This window comes from Falco biarmicus, chromosome 18 (genome assembly GCF_023638135.1).
Source record: "Falco biarmicus isolate bFalBia1 chromosome 18, bFalBia1.pri, whole genome shotgun sequence".
NCBI classification, from domain to species: domain Eukaryota; kingdom Metazoa; phylum Chordata; class Aves; order Falconiformes; family Falconidae; genus Falco; species Falco biarmicus.
The window spans coordinates 923,859-938,965 of NC_079305.1; the positions used below are offsets into that span (position 1 = coordinate 923,859).

General features: G+C 41.0%; 1 protein-coding gene across 1 annotated transcript in view; it reads right to left on the reverse strand.

Moving 5' to 3' along the window:
* ANTXR1 (ANTXR cell adhesion molecule 1) overlaps window positions 1–15,107 on the reverse strand; it is a 111,315-nt gene that overhangs the window by 82,505 nt on the left and 13,703 nt on the right. Inside the window, exons 5-9 of the mRNA XM_056321710.1 lie at window positions 14,296–14,329; window positions 12,349–12,428; window positions 10,527–10,595; window positions 8,344–8,424; window positions 1,110–1,170 (exon numbers count right to left, since the gene is read on the reverse strand). Coding sequence (XP_056177685.1) covers window positions 1,110–1,170; window positions 8,344–8,424; window positions 10,527–10,595; window positions 12,349–12,428; window positions 14,296–14,329 — 325 coding nt within the window. The remainder of the gene's footprint in view (window positions 1–1,109; window positions 1,171–8,343; window positions 8,425–10,526; window positions 10,596–12,348; window positions 12,429–14,295; window positions 14,330–15,107) is intronic.

Below are 15,107 nucleotides of genomic sequence, written 5' to 3' on the forward strand. Positions count from 1 at the left end.
TAATTCATGTCAATGATACCATCCTGGCTTCAGAAAACAGAACTACTGTAAGTGGCATGCATGGAATGCAAAACTGAGGCCTGGTTCTTATTGGGCATTTGGCCTGGTGTCTTCCTGCTGCTCGGAAAGGGTGACTGCCTATATATGTTTAGGCATACAGGCAGTTGCTCCAGGAACAGGAGATGCAGGAAGGATGATTAAAGCAGCTGCTTTAGAAGTGAAAACAAAGAAGTAATGATAATTAGTTTTCCTATTTGGACTACCAATTTAAGAAAAAGGAAGATGCGGTACTTGTCACGGACTCATCCTTCTCTACAAACCTCAGCTTTGCTCCCAACCTCTCTACTTTATGAGTTGTTACACATTCAACTAACAGTTAGGATACACTTCATAAAATGTGAAGAATTCACAGGAAGCAGATGGAAGAGGCTAAAATGGTTTTCTTCAAAAAAGACTTTTTGAAGTTTTCTTCAACAAAGACTGAGTTCTGCTGAATGCAGAAATGCTTGCCAGGACTTTAAAGCCACAGTGTAGGTGACACAATCATATTAGAACAAGCACACAAAGAGGGGGCGCACTACAGTTTACACAGGTCAGCTGAATGAGGTTTAAATTCTAGTCCCAGTCACTGTGTCAATACTAAATGCCTAAGAAATGTTCAAAGGCTCTTAGAAGCCTTTAGATCAAAGTGTGCTCTTTTGACTTCCTTGCTCGTTTCTTAAGAAGTACTTCCTTCAGCAGTCTTCAGAGGTGATGAATTTGCAAAACTCTAAATCTAGTCACAAAGTCTTATTTCCTGATTTGGTTTGTATTCTTGCAGCATATCTACTTCAATTTTGGCACAGTCCAAGAAAGACAGACTGGTTTGAGTGCAACAGTTAAGCAGAACTGTCAAACTCAAGCTTTTTCTGTAAGAAAATCCCATTTGACATCATTAGGCAGAAGTGGGAAACGTGCAAGCTACTGTGAGATGAAAAAGAAATTCACCAAAAAAAGCAAAGGATTTAGCTCCAGTTAATTGGTTCCCTTTGCACTCTCCAGCAATTAGAGATGGACAGAAAGATGTATTTTAGGCAACACGAACAACTAGAGCCTACATTTATACTTACCCCCTGCACATATACTGGAAGGCTCTGCCGCCAAAATTTCTATACAGGATTTCTTCAAAATCTAAAAGACAGACCAAATGTCATGAAGTATCTCAGACTTGTTCCTATAGAAACACAAATCTGAAAGTATAAGAGAGAATGCATTTATTCTCACGTAAACGCTTAACGTTGCACTTTGCATTCACGTCACAATTACGCCATCTTAACCAGGTGTCACTGCTCTTCCACAGCAAGCTATTTCTGCAGAGGGAGGCGATGGAAGCCACCTCTCTGCTACGTCAGTACAAGCTTGTTTTGTCCATGGTACAAGTTAGGATGTAGATTAGGATCTGTAACCACTAAGGCGCACTCTGAAGGGTTAGTGAGGCAATGCCATTGCCCTCCCTTTGCAGCCTCACCTCCTTCTCCAAAATTATTCTGGAGCCTAAAACTCAAAACAAAACAGCACAAGTTTAAGCCAAGCTGTTTACCTCCACATTAAAACATCCTAGGAAAATCTACATAATCACTTCTCAAGTCTTAGCATAGGGGTTCAAACTCCTTACTTTTTCATCTGATCTATGAGAGCACACCTGAGTGCATCCTCTAAGTTGCACTGTGATTTCAAATCAAGATGTATAGGTAATTGTTCTTTACTTAAACCCAAATTAAATTAAGCAGAATGTCTTCATAAGGGTTGACACTGCCTTTAACCGCTTTATGTGTAGACAGCGACTTACACAAATGCTTCAGCATCAGGCTCGGCAGCCTGCTTGCAAGGCACGAGGACCATGCTAGAGCTGGACATCGTTTATTCCCATATGGTGTTAAAATTGCTCAAGCTGTTGTTTGCATGCAGCAGCCTTTCAACTGCCCTGAAGACCAACTCTAATTCTTCACTGCATACAGTCAGCAAACTTGTGACAGTATCCGTAAGCCCCTGTGAGAACAGTGGCAGCAACCGAGAGCTGTGGGTGTTCAGCACTGGGCTGAGCAGCCCCTAGACGAGCTAATACTGATCAAAATTTAGGTCAGCTCCAAGAGGCAAGTAAATGTCAGCCAAGCATCATGACTCAAATCCAACATGAAAATTATTTTCCCAACTTTAAATTGAAACATCTGTAAGGAAAGAACAGCAACCAATACAATAAATTCTGTAAGAAAAAGATAATCTGTTTTTTCTCCACAATCAGGGTCCTCTGCCTCAAATACCTAATCACAAAAGGTACAGACAGAGCCACAATTTCTTTCTTAAAAACTTTAAAACAAAAGTTCAAGTTACTTAGAAGCAGGGCTGGTAGAGCCTGAAAGAGCACCAAGGGAGTGAAGGAACCAGGACTGTCTGAGCTGCTGGCAGCCTGACAAGTGAGGAGAAAGATTTGCAGGAATAAGGTCATACAGGAACTGTAAAGTCAAAGAAAAAAAAAAAAGAAAAAAGAGAAAGTCAACAGCTGAGAACAGAACTGAAAAGCACTAGAAGAATTTGAAAGGCAGAAGAAAGAAGACACACAAAAAATAGAGAGGACTGTAAGAAACACTCTTCCAATGTATCCATCTGTAGCTATCCATCCATCTCCTGTCAGTCCTCTAGTACCTGTCCCCTTACTCATTCCAGGTTCTGCTTCTCTGAAAAATACAGTATTTTTCCTCTTAAATTGACTGCTGGAGCTAATGAGCACAAGTAAGAGTTGATATTTTTTTTTGCCAAGTATTTTTCCTCTCCACTGAAAAATGGAATCTTTCCACATTTTTCCAAATACCCCCTTAGATTCTGTTCCCCGCTCCCTCAGCATCCCCAAACATCTTAATATATATTTCTTCTTATTATTGCCTTTCAGCAATAAAGTGAAAGAGAAGTAGGCAAACAAGACTGAGAACAAATACATGAAAAATACAATACTTTCATTAAAAAAAAAACCAAACAAGTAAAATCTCACATGATTAAGTTTGAAATTCATGACTTCTATTCAGTCATTTGCAAACATTCACGCTGTAAGCCAGCTCAGATGGAGGGTGGAATAGCAGGTGTCTCAATTAGATGATGCAGAGCTCCCTTCCCTCCCTTCCAGTCCAATCCAATCCATTTATGTGACTATAAAAAGCTGGCCTTAATGGCTTTTTACAGTGCCAACCGCAACATTTATTTTGCTTTAGAATAAGAAGTTTCCAATGCTCCAAGCACCCACCCCCAACTTAAAGTGAAAATCAGGCAGCAGTAACTATTGCAAAAGAATTCATTTATGTCTATTCTTCGTTATAAAAATACATTCAAAATGAATTTCAACATGTTCATTGTAGAAGATTTCATCAAATCTGTTCTCTTATTTCCTGAGGACCGCACAGCCTTGTGTGGGCTGTAGGTGCACTTCATTCACTGCTGTCTGGCTCCCCAGGAAAGCAAAATAACATGCAGGAGTGGTGATGCAATCTCCCAGCTGAGCGCCTATAAACCGCTCCACCAGCATACATGGAGAGCTGACCCCACATCCTCATTTTCATAAGGAGGACTACAACAGTGCTGGTTTACTTGGTAACTAGCTGCAGGCTTCGAGGCAGCTTGCCTTGGCATCCACGCAGAAAAGCATTTGAAGCAAGTGCTCACCCTTGGTGAGGAAGCATCCCATTGTCTTTAGCAGCACACGCTTAATGACCAAGCTCAGATTTCCAAATCAGTCTTCTGTTGTACTCTACAGGGCTCCAATTATGCTCCAGCTTCACGCAAGCTCCTGCGAGGATCTCTTGTTAATATTTGTTGACATGCCAAATAAAAAATGCAACCCATGGCTTCATTTGTCACAGTTATCTCTGTCAGGACAGAACTGAATTTAGCACTACCTGTGACTAATTTAGCTTTCTGCCAGGCATCACATTCAAGGCCAAGAGCCAGGAGAGGCCCTGCGGGTCACCCGGGCCCTTTCAGAAACAAAGGGAAGAAGCGGAGAAAAAATCTGCAGCTGCTGGAAGCTTCCATTTGGTATTCTGGTCCACAAGCATGCAGACAGATTACTTCACCACAGCAGCTGCATATTTGTTATAATTTTTTTTTTCCAACAAATTTGGGAATGCTAATTAGCAAACAGGATGCTGAAGTTTAATAGAAGGTTACTGCCTAATCTGTGTTAGTGTGAATGACCTACAGTCTGAGGCTAGATACTCATTATCAGACTCTGCTGAATTACTAAATAGCTAAGTCTGTTGCCAATTACAAAACAGTAATTTATTTATGAAGTGCTTCCTGTCCAATAATATCTGCATGAGCTAAGTAAAATAAATACATTTAAGTCATTTTTAAAGATGCATTTGGGAGAAGAAAGGAGAAAGCCTGATCATATATCACTAAAAGTAATGAGAAACACTTTGTTTTTCTCATTACTTTTTATACAATTGAGGCTGGGGGTTCACATCCTCTACTTTAGATGAGTAAGGTAGCTACACAAGACTATAGAGACTGGAGTTGTTGACTTTCTTTGGCCTACACAGAAAGCGTGGCTCTGACAGAAGACAGATTCAGAATATCTGTGTGAAGCTCCAGCTCTGAATTGCCCACTGGAGATTCCCACCCGTCCTTACTGGCCGCAGAAGCTGACAGAGCCCGGCTTGCTGACCCTGGGCGGTGTACGCGTACAGCTCAGACTAGAGGTTTACACTCAGACAGACAGCTGACTTAGACGTTTTGTGTACATTACAGATTTTGCACATACAGGACGTGTCTTGGAAAAGAAGTAACTTTCTCTCATGTCTCTCCCATTCACGGGGTCTCAGCCCCTCTCCCTGCAACAGGGAATATACAGTTTACCTATTTGCAAGCAAAGTTTGAACAGCTAGCTCAGAACGAGTACGTAAAAGCGTCACCACATTTCTCATTCTTTGTCTATTAGATGCTCACTTCATGTTCTTACAAAAGTAACCATGCTACACGTATCCAGCACTGCAGTTCGTCCCAGAAAACATTTGTGTAACAGAAATGTTCAGTGACAGTGTATTTCCAAGCTAGAATTTCTTGGGGTGAAGGAGTACACTAAACTGTCACATCAGTTCTAAAAGCTGAGGCAAGACCTGAAAAATATTGAGCGTAGATGGACACCATTGCAAGGTGGCCCAAAAGGAGTATGCAGGAAATTAAACTTTTTAAAAGGATGAATCATTTGCACAATTTATACAGATAGGAGACAAACTAGTTCCTACTACTTCATTTCTTATACATCACAACTGCTTCATGAGGCTTCCTGCAGCTCAGTCGAGAATCCTTTCTAAGGGACCCATGATTACATCTCCATTTGAGATAAGCTCCAAGCTACCGTGCCACTGCTTAACACACAGCAAGGATCAAGGAGTACTCTTGTTACAAGCGACTGCTCTTTCAGACAGTTTCTCTTAAAGACTCAAAGCAAAGAAATGACAGGCTCCCATCCTGATTTTCATGTTGCTTCATGTTTCTTTGCCTCCAGCACTCCTACCAAAGACATCTCGAGCTGCAGATGAAGTTGAGTTTCAGGTTTTCCTTCTAAGACTTGTTCCATTTGCTTTAAATTGACAGGTTATGATCTGCAGAAATTTTTTCACAGCAAAGACATGTTTAATAAATTAATTCAGTTCCCTCCATTTGTTTCCCAGCTTAGAGCAATCAGATGTCTGTTTCTCTACCAGATTCTTCCCTCATTACAAACTCAAAATCCCCACTAAGCATGGAGGAAGCTGAAGTTTTAGCATTGGCTTTTTCACGATGAGGGAGGCAAAGGAATTGATTTGCTTTAAAAAAAGTCACATTGGAACTCTCAGGAGCAAAAGGACCAAAACCTACAGTTCACAGTATACCCTTAGCTCCCACTTTAAGAATCGTGTTTTTAAGCATGACTTCAGCATGGGACTATATTTTCAGCTCATTTCAGCACAGCCTCCAGGGCATAGCCTGAATAGCTTGGTGGTGTTCAGGGGAAGAGAGTCCTCCTCAGAAAGCACTGAGCAGATCTCCCTGCAGCTGCTAAGTCAAAACTTGCTGGCTCCCACACAAAAGGAAAGGCAGGTGTACTGAAACATCTGCAGACCAATCATCCTGACAGTCTTTGCTCAGCAGACCTAGAGGCCAGATTCAAGCTCAGCCACTCCCAGCTCCCACGCTCTTCCTCATTCCAGAGGGACTTCTAAGTCTACTGCCTCTGTACACACAGAGGGGTGAAAGAGAGCTACTCCTCAGGACAAGGGGAGGAGGGAAGGCTCAGGCTGCCTCAACAGGAATACAGGGCAGTTCACACCAAATCACTGCAGACCAGAATAAACCCATGTCTTCACATCTCTAGAGTGATTTCAAGCACTAATCTCCCCTAGGCTCATCATTTTATCCTTTCTTCCCCTGTTATATCACATACCAACCATCAGCTAGTAGCCTAACCAATCGCCTCGACACATGGCTGAGCATCCTTGCTGTACTTATTCCTACATAGGAACTGAAAGAAGCTTCCAAATCTCATGGACCTTTCAACATTAAAATGCTTTCCTGTGAACACAACTGCTCTGTTTGCTCGAGGAACACAGAGATGCTTTGCAAGGCTAAGAAAAGAAGGAATGAGGGAGCTTATTTTCTGGCTAGAACACAAACCTACAGATTCTTTGTTATTCTATGGAGTGATTGATGTCCTTCTTGCCATTCCTTTTACACACCTCCTTTCTACCCAGCCTATTGCAATCAACCCACTCAAACGCAGGTGATCAGATCACAGATTCATTGCTGTACAATTATACTTGCTTGTGACCCTCCTTCTAGGGCTGGTCAACCTTCCACCAGTCAGCTGAAGCAGTTCTTGACTAGGTTCCTGGAGGGTGAAGTCGTCCCACTGTGTTCAGCGTAACTGGAAAGGGAGTCAGAACTGCTGCTGGAATTCATTAAAAACAGCTGCAAAGGGAATGCAGGGCTGGGAAGCAACCTAGGGGGTTTTGTTTTGTTGCTTTCTTAAATGACGTGCAACACCTGATTGTCCAAGAGAATTGAGGCCGTAGCCCCACGCTTGGGCAGTGCCAGGAAAACCAATAAGCAAGGAATTGTACTCTATCTACATGTGAGAGCACCAGGGAAAATAGAGCCTGTGCTGAGGGAACAGTTTTGCTCCATACTACATGGTTGGAATGGTGTGCAACCACTGTTAAACAGAGAAATCTGAGACCCCCTGCCTTGGTGATCCTACCCTCCCCAGCTTCAAGTTGTATATTTCTCCTGTGTTTTATCAACTAAAAAGCCTATTCAAAATGAACAAAACATGTGCTTTTAAAAGGATTTCCCATCCTTCTTTGTAGCCATGGGAAGCAATCTAATTAGAACAGTTACGAGATATAACTAAGCAGAAAGAACAGAAGAATAACTAAAACTACCTGAAAACATACTGTTTCTTAGCAAATACTTGCACATTTTACAACTGAAATGAAAACGGGACACACATCCTCTCATATATTGCCTTTCCTGCTCAGTCAAGGGAAGTGTTGATCCTAGGTGACAGTGTACTAGGCTGCTCCAAGTTTTAGAGCTAGAAATAGAGATGCCTCATGAGGCACCCTTATTTGCCAGTAAAGATCATGGAGCCATTTACATGACTTGTATGAAAGGCACAGGACAGGCATCAATCCGTGTCACTCCCTCTGTCAGCTGAACTACTAGGTCTTATCCCAGCTCCCCAGGAACAGGCCAGCTTTTACATGTTGCACCCAACCCCTAGAGAAAATGCCAGGAATTGATCAATCTAAATCAGGAAACCTAGATCTGCAGAGGAAAACAGCAGGCCATTTGTCAGGAGGCCGAATGCAAGAAAGCAGATTTTGGCATACATAGTAGGATCCTTTCCCCCAGTCTAAACAGGTGAGCAGTGCAGCACATCCATCAGGACAGAAAGGAAGATAATCAAACAGAAAGATAGGGATCAAAGAGTGCCCTCATCCTTAATATAGAATGTGCACAACACATCTCTGCTGTCCCTGTCTGTCGCAGCCATTTAATAAAATGTCATCATGTCCCTAGTTCATTCAGTCAGTTACTTTCCATCAAGGAGGGAATATATAAAGATAGACAAAGATAATATTTGGGCTCAAAGTTTCCTGTATTGCGACCTATTGATAAACTCCACCTTGAACTAGCAATATCGGTACAAAGGTCAGTTTCTTTGGACCAAATGTTTAAGTGATTTAGGAGCACAGGAAAACTAACCTTCAACTGTACAAGTTAACACAGACTAACATGCACACATACAAACACATGATTAAAAATACTTACAGAGTCTATGATCCCCTGAAGGGCTTCAAAACCGTCATTCACTGGAAAGACATGATCTTTGCTGTCGGCAATTCTAGCCAGCTGACAGAGTGGTAAAGGTAAATAAAACAGAAATGCGAAGAATGAGATAAATTAGCCAGAAGGCAGAAAATTAAGACTTCTCCAGATTCATCCACTTGCAAGTAAAAAAAGCCCAAAAACCAAACAACAAATACTCCAGGTACTCCATATGGATTGCTAGTGCATTATCGTTTGTCAAGTACTGAAAAATTTATCTCTTCACCCTGACTGATTTTAGAAAGCTCTATATCAGGAATCAGAAAAGGCTTCCCTTAACTCTGAAGACAGGACAGAACATGACTTTCACCGATGCCCAGAGCCTAATGATCTTTATTGCAAAAACTGTCTCCCACATGACTGTAAATCACCCAGCACTGCAACTCCCCAACCAAAATAGGCCACAGCATCATGACAGACCACTAATGCAGCAAAACATTTCAGCACATACATCATTTAAACCAGGGAACTAAGGAAAATTATTCCATATTTTCACATATAGAGAAGATTAATGCAAGTCATACCCCATCTGGAGATATAGGTCTGATTCACCTTTCCTGTCAGGACAGAGGTTTGACTATTTTTCCTAGTCTCAGGCATTAGAGAGCCAAGAAGAAGAAACAGGGAGCTAACACGAGATATTTTCTGCCTGGAAGGAAAAAGGTAGCAGAAGAGCATTTGGAAGTCTACATGACAAGGAAAAGGGCCATTCATGAGGTGGTAGTAAGAGAAGGGGAACCAGGAAATCATCTGCAAAGAGTTACATGCAAGTTCACTTGTCTATGGCATGCTAAGGGTTAAGGCAAAAATATAGGCCCAATTCAGAAGTAATGAGCTCTCCATGCATCTGCTGGAGCAGAATCAAGTTTTACTGCTGCAAGGCCAACATTTGTTATAGCAATTCTCTCCCATGGCAGAGGTAACATCAACCCAGCAGGCCTCTTTGGCGTTTCCTGTAGCACTGCAAATTGGAGGCAGCAGACTAGCCACACATTCCTCCCTAAACCCCAGTGGCTCCACCTTTCCAGCTCATGTCACTCAGAACTCCCACTTCTCAAGCAAAACACCAAACTGCCAACCTCCTGGTTTGTGTCCAGAGAAATACTCCAGGCAACTTTCCCCTGCCTGCTCCAAGAAGGGTAGTAAAGCAACTTACTGCTTGTTGGCCAAGGTACAGCAGCTTCTGTAAACCAGGATGTTTACAGTTTCCTCAACCCATTCCCCATAGTCCTTCTCCCAGTGCATTCTGGCATTCAGACACAGTCATCCAATTCCAGTTAATTTCTTCAGCATCTAAATGGCTTTAAGTAGCAGCTGTCTTTGAGGTTTGCTACTCCACATCTAGTCTCTTTGCCATTTTTGTTCCCTCTTTGCTTTCTCTATAACTTACCCTGGATTACACTAGTCTCTGGTTTTGATTCCAAGCAGATTACTTAAACCAAGTTTGTTTTGACTCCTTTTTGAATCAGTGTTTGAAGCTTTGTTAGAAAGCTGAAAACCTGAAAAAGTTCTACTCAATAACTATTTCAGCACTCCACTTAGGGGCCGTATAAGTGTTTCACTCATGTTAGAAAAATATAATGTCAACTGTCACACTTGGTGTGAAATCTAATTCATGGACATATTAACATTCGTGTGATAAATTTAGAAGTCAGACTATCAAATGGGAAAACACTGTAAAATATTACTGTCACTAATAAAGCTGTTGCTTTTTATGGCATAGTTTTCCCGTGAAAGAAAAGCTGTACGCAAACTGAAACATTATATGGCAAGACTTGAATTTTATGGCAAAAAAAAAATAAATTCCCACAACCTCCTTCTGCCTACAGCTTAAGCCAGACTGATTTGCTACTCTTCCTGTGTCTTTTTCTCTGCTTTTGTCCACCATTAGCAAGAGTCACTGTGGCATGCAGACAGAGGAACAGTTCTCCACATATGGATATTTAGACAGAAAGGGGCTGAAACCCAATAGCCAGACCAAGACACCTCAGGCAGTCACTTTAGACAGTCAACACAAGGAGAGGAAGACCACTTGAGAAGTCTTGAGAAAGTGATTCAGGAGCACGTGCTTGTGTTCAACGTGTGCCTTTGCCAAGTACCTCAGTAAACTCGAGTGCCTCATTTACCTGGGTCTCATTGAAGTCTTTCACACCAACACAATATACTGTTGCTCCCAGGTCACGTGACCGATTAGCCTGGAACAAGGAAAGGTAGAGTGATGTGAATGCAAATGTGATGGAATGCAGGTTTCTGAAAAGTCTTAATCATAAATGTAGTCTTTCTCTGTAAAACGAGCAATGGGGGGACTTACCGCAAAAAAGCTTTAAAAGCTTTCCTCACTGATTCTGCAAAAACAGGTTTTATCTCCTACTAGGGTAGCTATTTGTTTAGTAAAGCAAATCCCGTTATTTAGTGGGTTTTTTAAACCTAATTAGCTCACCTTCCCAGCTACTCTATCTTCCTAACATTTGTCTGTCCAACAGATGTAAGACAGACTAAATCCATTTTCTTTTCATCATTTAGGACATATCCCAGTATAACAGTAACCTAAAACATTTTTCTGTTTTCTGTTTCAGACGTGTGCCTGGACTCATGATACCTATAGGTGAAGAGACATTTTATTCCATCTCCTACAGAACTGTACTGCTCCGACTATTTACACAGCATCTCAACTAATAAAAGGGGAACATCCACAGGTTTGATTTTTCCAGGCTATTTCATTGACATGCAGATGTAGTTGCACTGACTATTCAAAAAGCAACTGTATTAAATTCTGTTGCCTCTGTAAGAATGAAGTCATTTAATCATATTTCATTACAACAGGAAGACTTGACCAAAAACCTATGCCCAGAAAAGATGGTAGCAAGTCAGACTATATCAGAAGACTGTAGCAGTTCAAATTGTTCAATAGCAAAGTGCTTTACAAGAAAAGCATCATTCCAGTTCTATACCGAGAAACTTAAACCCAAACAACCGAAGCAACTCACAGCATAAAAGCTGAGTTCAGGACCTCCGTTCTACTAGCTCACTAGCTGTTTCTCCCCAAACCAACACAAATATAACACTCCTGACCTCTCAACTTGTTCTTTCACCTCTAAAAACAAACTTGTTTTTCTTGTGGATTTTTTGTTTCAGAAGAAAAGATGAACAGTGAGGACCGGAACTCTTGATTCATGACATTTGTTTGTGCTGTAGCAATACTGGTTTTATTCTGCAAAACCATTCTTTTTGTTGTTATTGGATTTAAAGCTGCACTTTGGACAGATTAAGAGGAAAAAAGAAATCTGTCAACAGCAAATTCATGTAACAATACCATCTTCCAAGCTCAGGTCATCTTAAATTTGTTTGACTGACAAGTGAAAACTGGTTCAGCTCTTCAGAGGTGACTACCAAAAGGACGTCAGCAAGAACACTATACAGCAAAGCTTGCAAGTGCTCAACCTAGTGTTTAGCTAATATTTTGCATAATATGCTAATTTAACAAGGGTGCTGAAAACACATGCTTGAATCTTGGAAATATTTGTGGAAACTTTGGATTTGATCCTCTGAAAGGCTTTCTGATGTGACAGAAGATTACAGGAACAACAGTCACCCTCTTTTTGCAGTCTTCACTTTTTGTGAAAGAAGAAAAGTCAAAGTGAGATCCAGGTATTTCCCAGAACAATTCAGCAAATACTGAAACTTTTCAGCTGTAAACTATTCCTTCCTCCACATTTTTCTATTTTTTTAACTGGAAGTTTAAAACCCTCTCCTTTCCCATGAACAGCCTTAGTTTTGATGAGTCAGAAGCATTGCTACCGTTAATGTTTATCCTTAAGAATCATGTCTTAAGAACACCAAAGTGAAGTTCTGTCACTAGGGAAAGATGTTTTCCCTATCTTTTGCCTTCCAAGCAGCAAGCCCAGACATTTCACTTTCTCCCTGGCTAAAAAAGTTTAAGACACTTACCTCCCTCTCAGAGTAGAAAAATAGGTCTTCATGGAGTTCTCCATCTGTCAACGCAATGATGACACTTGCAGTTCTGTAACCTAAATACACAAACTTCTTTAGTCTCTTGTTTGAGTTGTATTTGTTAAACTAGCCTAGGTAACAACCCACTAGCAACCTGTCAGCACACTGAAAGGGTCAGAAACAATGGGCTTCAAGCCCTAACCTCCCTCCAGCCAACCACTTTTCAGAAGACTTGAATTTCTGCATACTTTTTTTACACTTGGACACCTGCCTTCAATACCAGTTTTATACCACTCTCCTGATGTGCCAGTGATTTTTAACTGGCAGCCCCTTCTATTTCAGTATTTCAGACCAGTAGATTAGACCACAGCCATCAAGAAAACAAGGTGTTCCTAGTTATTTCCCGATTTTATTAATGCTGTCAATTCAAGAAATTCAGAGATTTTTTTTCAGCTTGTGATAAAAAGCACAGCTGGGATATGGTAGGAAAATGGCCTAAAATATGTAACATATTTCAGCAACATAGTTAAACCTTCCAATCTTCCCCTTGCATTGATTATAGCTTGGGGTTTACAAGTTTGTACTACTTTTCAGGAGTGACCAAATAGAATTAACTCATATTTCTGACAAGAGAATTGCTATAGATCTGAAGGAGTTCTGTAGGTACATCTTGCACACTGTTACAGAAAGATAAAATTTAAACATCTCAAGGCATGTAAATTATCAACCTTTAAATTTATATAGCCATCTAGGGCATTTTCCTGCCATTACCAGTAGCTGTGCCTTTAACAAGTTTCTGCCAAAGAGATAAAAATCCAAACAAGTAACTTCTTTAATTACTACAGAATAGAGAACCGACACCTAATTTTCTTGGTGCTACTTAGAAATCCCCAATTTTAAGTAACGTGGTAATGATGCAACAAGGAAGTCGAGTGCCTGAGAAACAGTAAACAACACTCAGGGCCATTCCTGTTGCAGATGCCTAACTCAAGTGCCTAGGTGCTTCCTGTAGGAAATGGAGAAAAGTGAGCACTTCTTGTACAAACGTAGGAGCCCAAATGACCTCAGAGATGCCTTTCTCCCTCCACTGGCTACTGCAGGAGCCTTTGGATCTACTGTAGGTTGTAGAAGCACTCTTTAGTGACTAGACCAAGGACAAACACAGGCCAACATTCAGACTTGAGGACCCAGCTGGCCACTGCTTCTTGCATATGACAGCAACCTGTTTACATGTAGTACATATACTAGCATGTAAAAAGCATTATCAATCCCAAATCGAATGGTTTTAGCTATCTATTCCATTCTGCTGCAGTCATATTTTACAGGTGAGCCCCAAAGCTGTGTGGACGTGGTCACTACTTCATTTTATTCACAAGTGGCCCTGCAAAACCATTAGGACTGGCTTTGTACTGAAACATCTGGTTGCCTGGTTTTTTGGCTTCCAAGAAGATTGTTTATATTTCTACTTCAGGCTTTACAATGCAGAAATCTTTTATATTAATTGCAAGGAAGGAAAGGACAAACATTTTTGCAATTCTCTGCACTTACTACTAGATTTAGTAACTGCTCACTGAAAAAACTTTTACCTACCAGCACCTCCACATACCCACGTTTCAGAAGGAAGAAGAAATGGTTACCTGAGTCTTCAAGCAAAAAGAACAAAATAAGGTACTTGACAGTTTTGATAAAAGAGTAGGCACCTTCAGTCAGCCTGGCTTCTCATTTCTAGCCTGAAACTCATTCATTCTAGCTCTGGATCCTTAAAGCTCCACCTGTTCTTTTTCCTTTTCAGGGACAACTAGCCCAAAGAGCATTGCATTCCTGTAAGAATAGGAGCCACCTCCCACCTTTCCCACAGTGAAGCTGCATTTCAAATCTATGAAAGTTGTAAGTCAAAAAGAAAGAGAAAAAAAAAAAAATCAATGGATGAAGAAAGTGTCTCACCATGAACATTTTCATAGTAAATCTGTTCACTTGCCTGAAATTAAATCAAAATATTATTAGCAATAAATGAATAATAATACTTTGTGGGCATCTACACATGCACCAGAAAGAAAGAGAAGATGGCAGTGAGGATGTCATGTTTGTAGTCCACACATAACCTTGGCTTTCAGAGATATCTGCTTCGTGGAACAAGTTTCTTGCCTACAGTTCTGATTGCCTATGGTTCTTCAGTGTCTTATCTAAAGCATAACTCAGTCAGACCAACCCCAAGGTCACTGGCCAAGAATAACGTAGTCTCCCACTATTATGCTATCTGAAAATCACACTCACCTTCTGCCTTGAGAAACATTCTACGTCCATTGATAAATACTCCCCAGCACCTCTAGATCAGCTACTCCAATAGCAAATAAAAAAAACTGCAGGGAGATATTCTTATGCATCTGTCTCCCATTTGATCTATGCTCAAGCATATTCTGCAGGGTAGAAAGGCAAAGGCTTCAGTGTGCATCAATTTAAAATTAAGAAGTAGGCCACCCTGGCCACACTTGACTTACTCATTTCATTTCTGTTCTGAATTTAAATTTGGGTTTTTTGGACTTCTGCAGAGTTTCTGAAGTCACCACACTCTGGGACTTGGTTTTGGACTCCTAGTTAAGAGCCAGCATCTCTGTCAGGTCACCCGATTTTTTGTTGTGTGTTCACATGCATTTTCAATAGGCAGGCAGTTCCATAATCCTCGCAAATGCATGTGTAGTACAGAAGTGGGAGGGGTTCAGGAGTTCAGGTTTAGAGAAAATCCTTAGCTTGTAAAA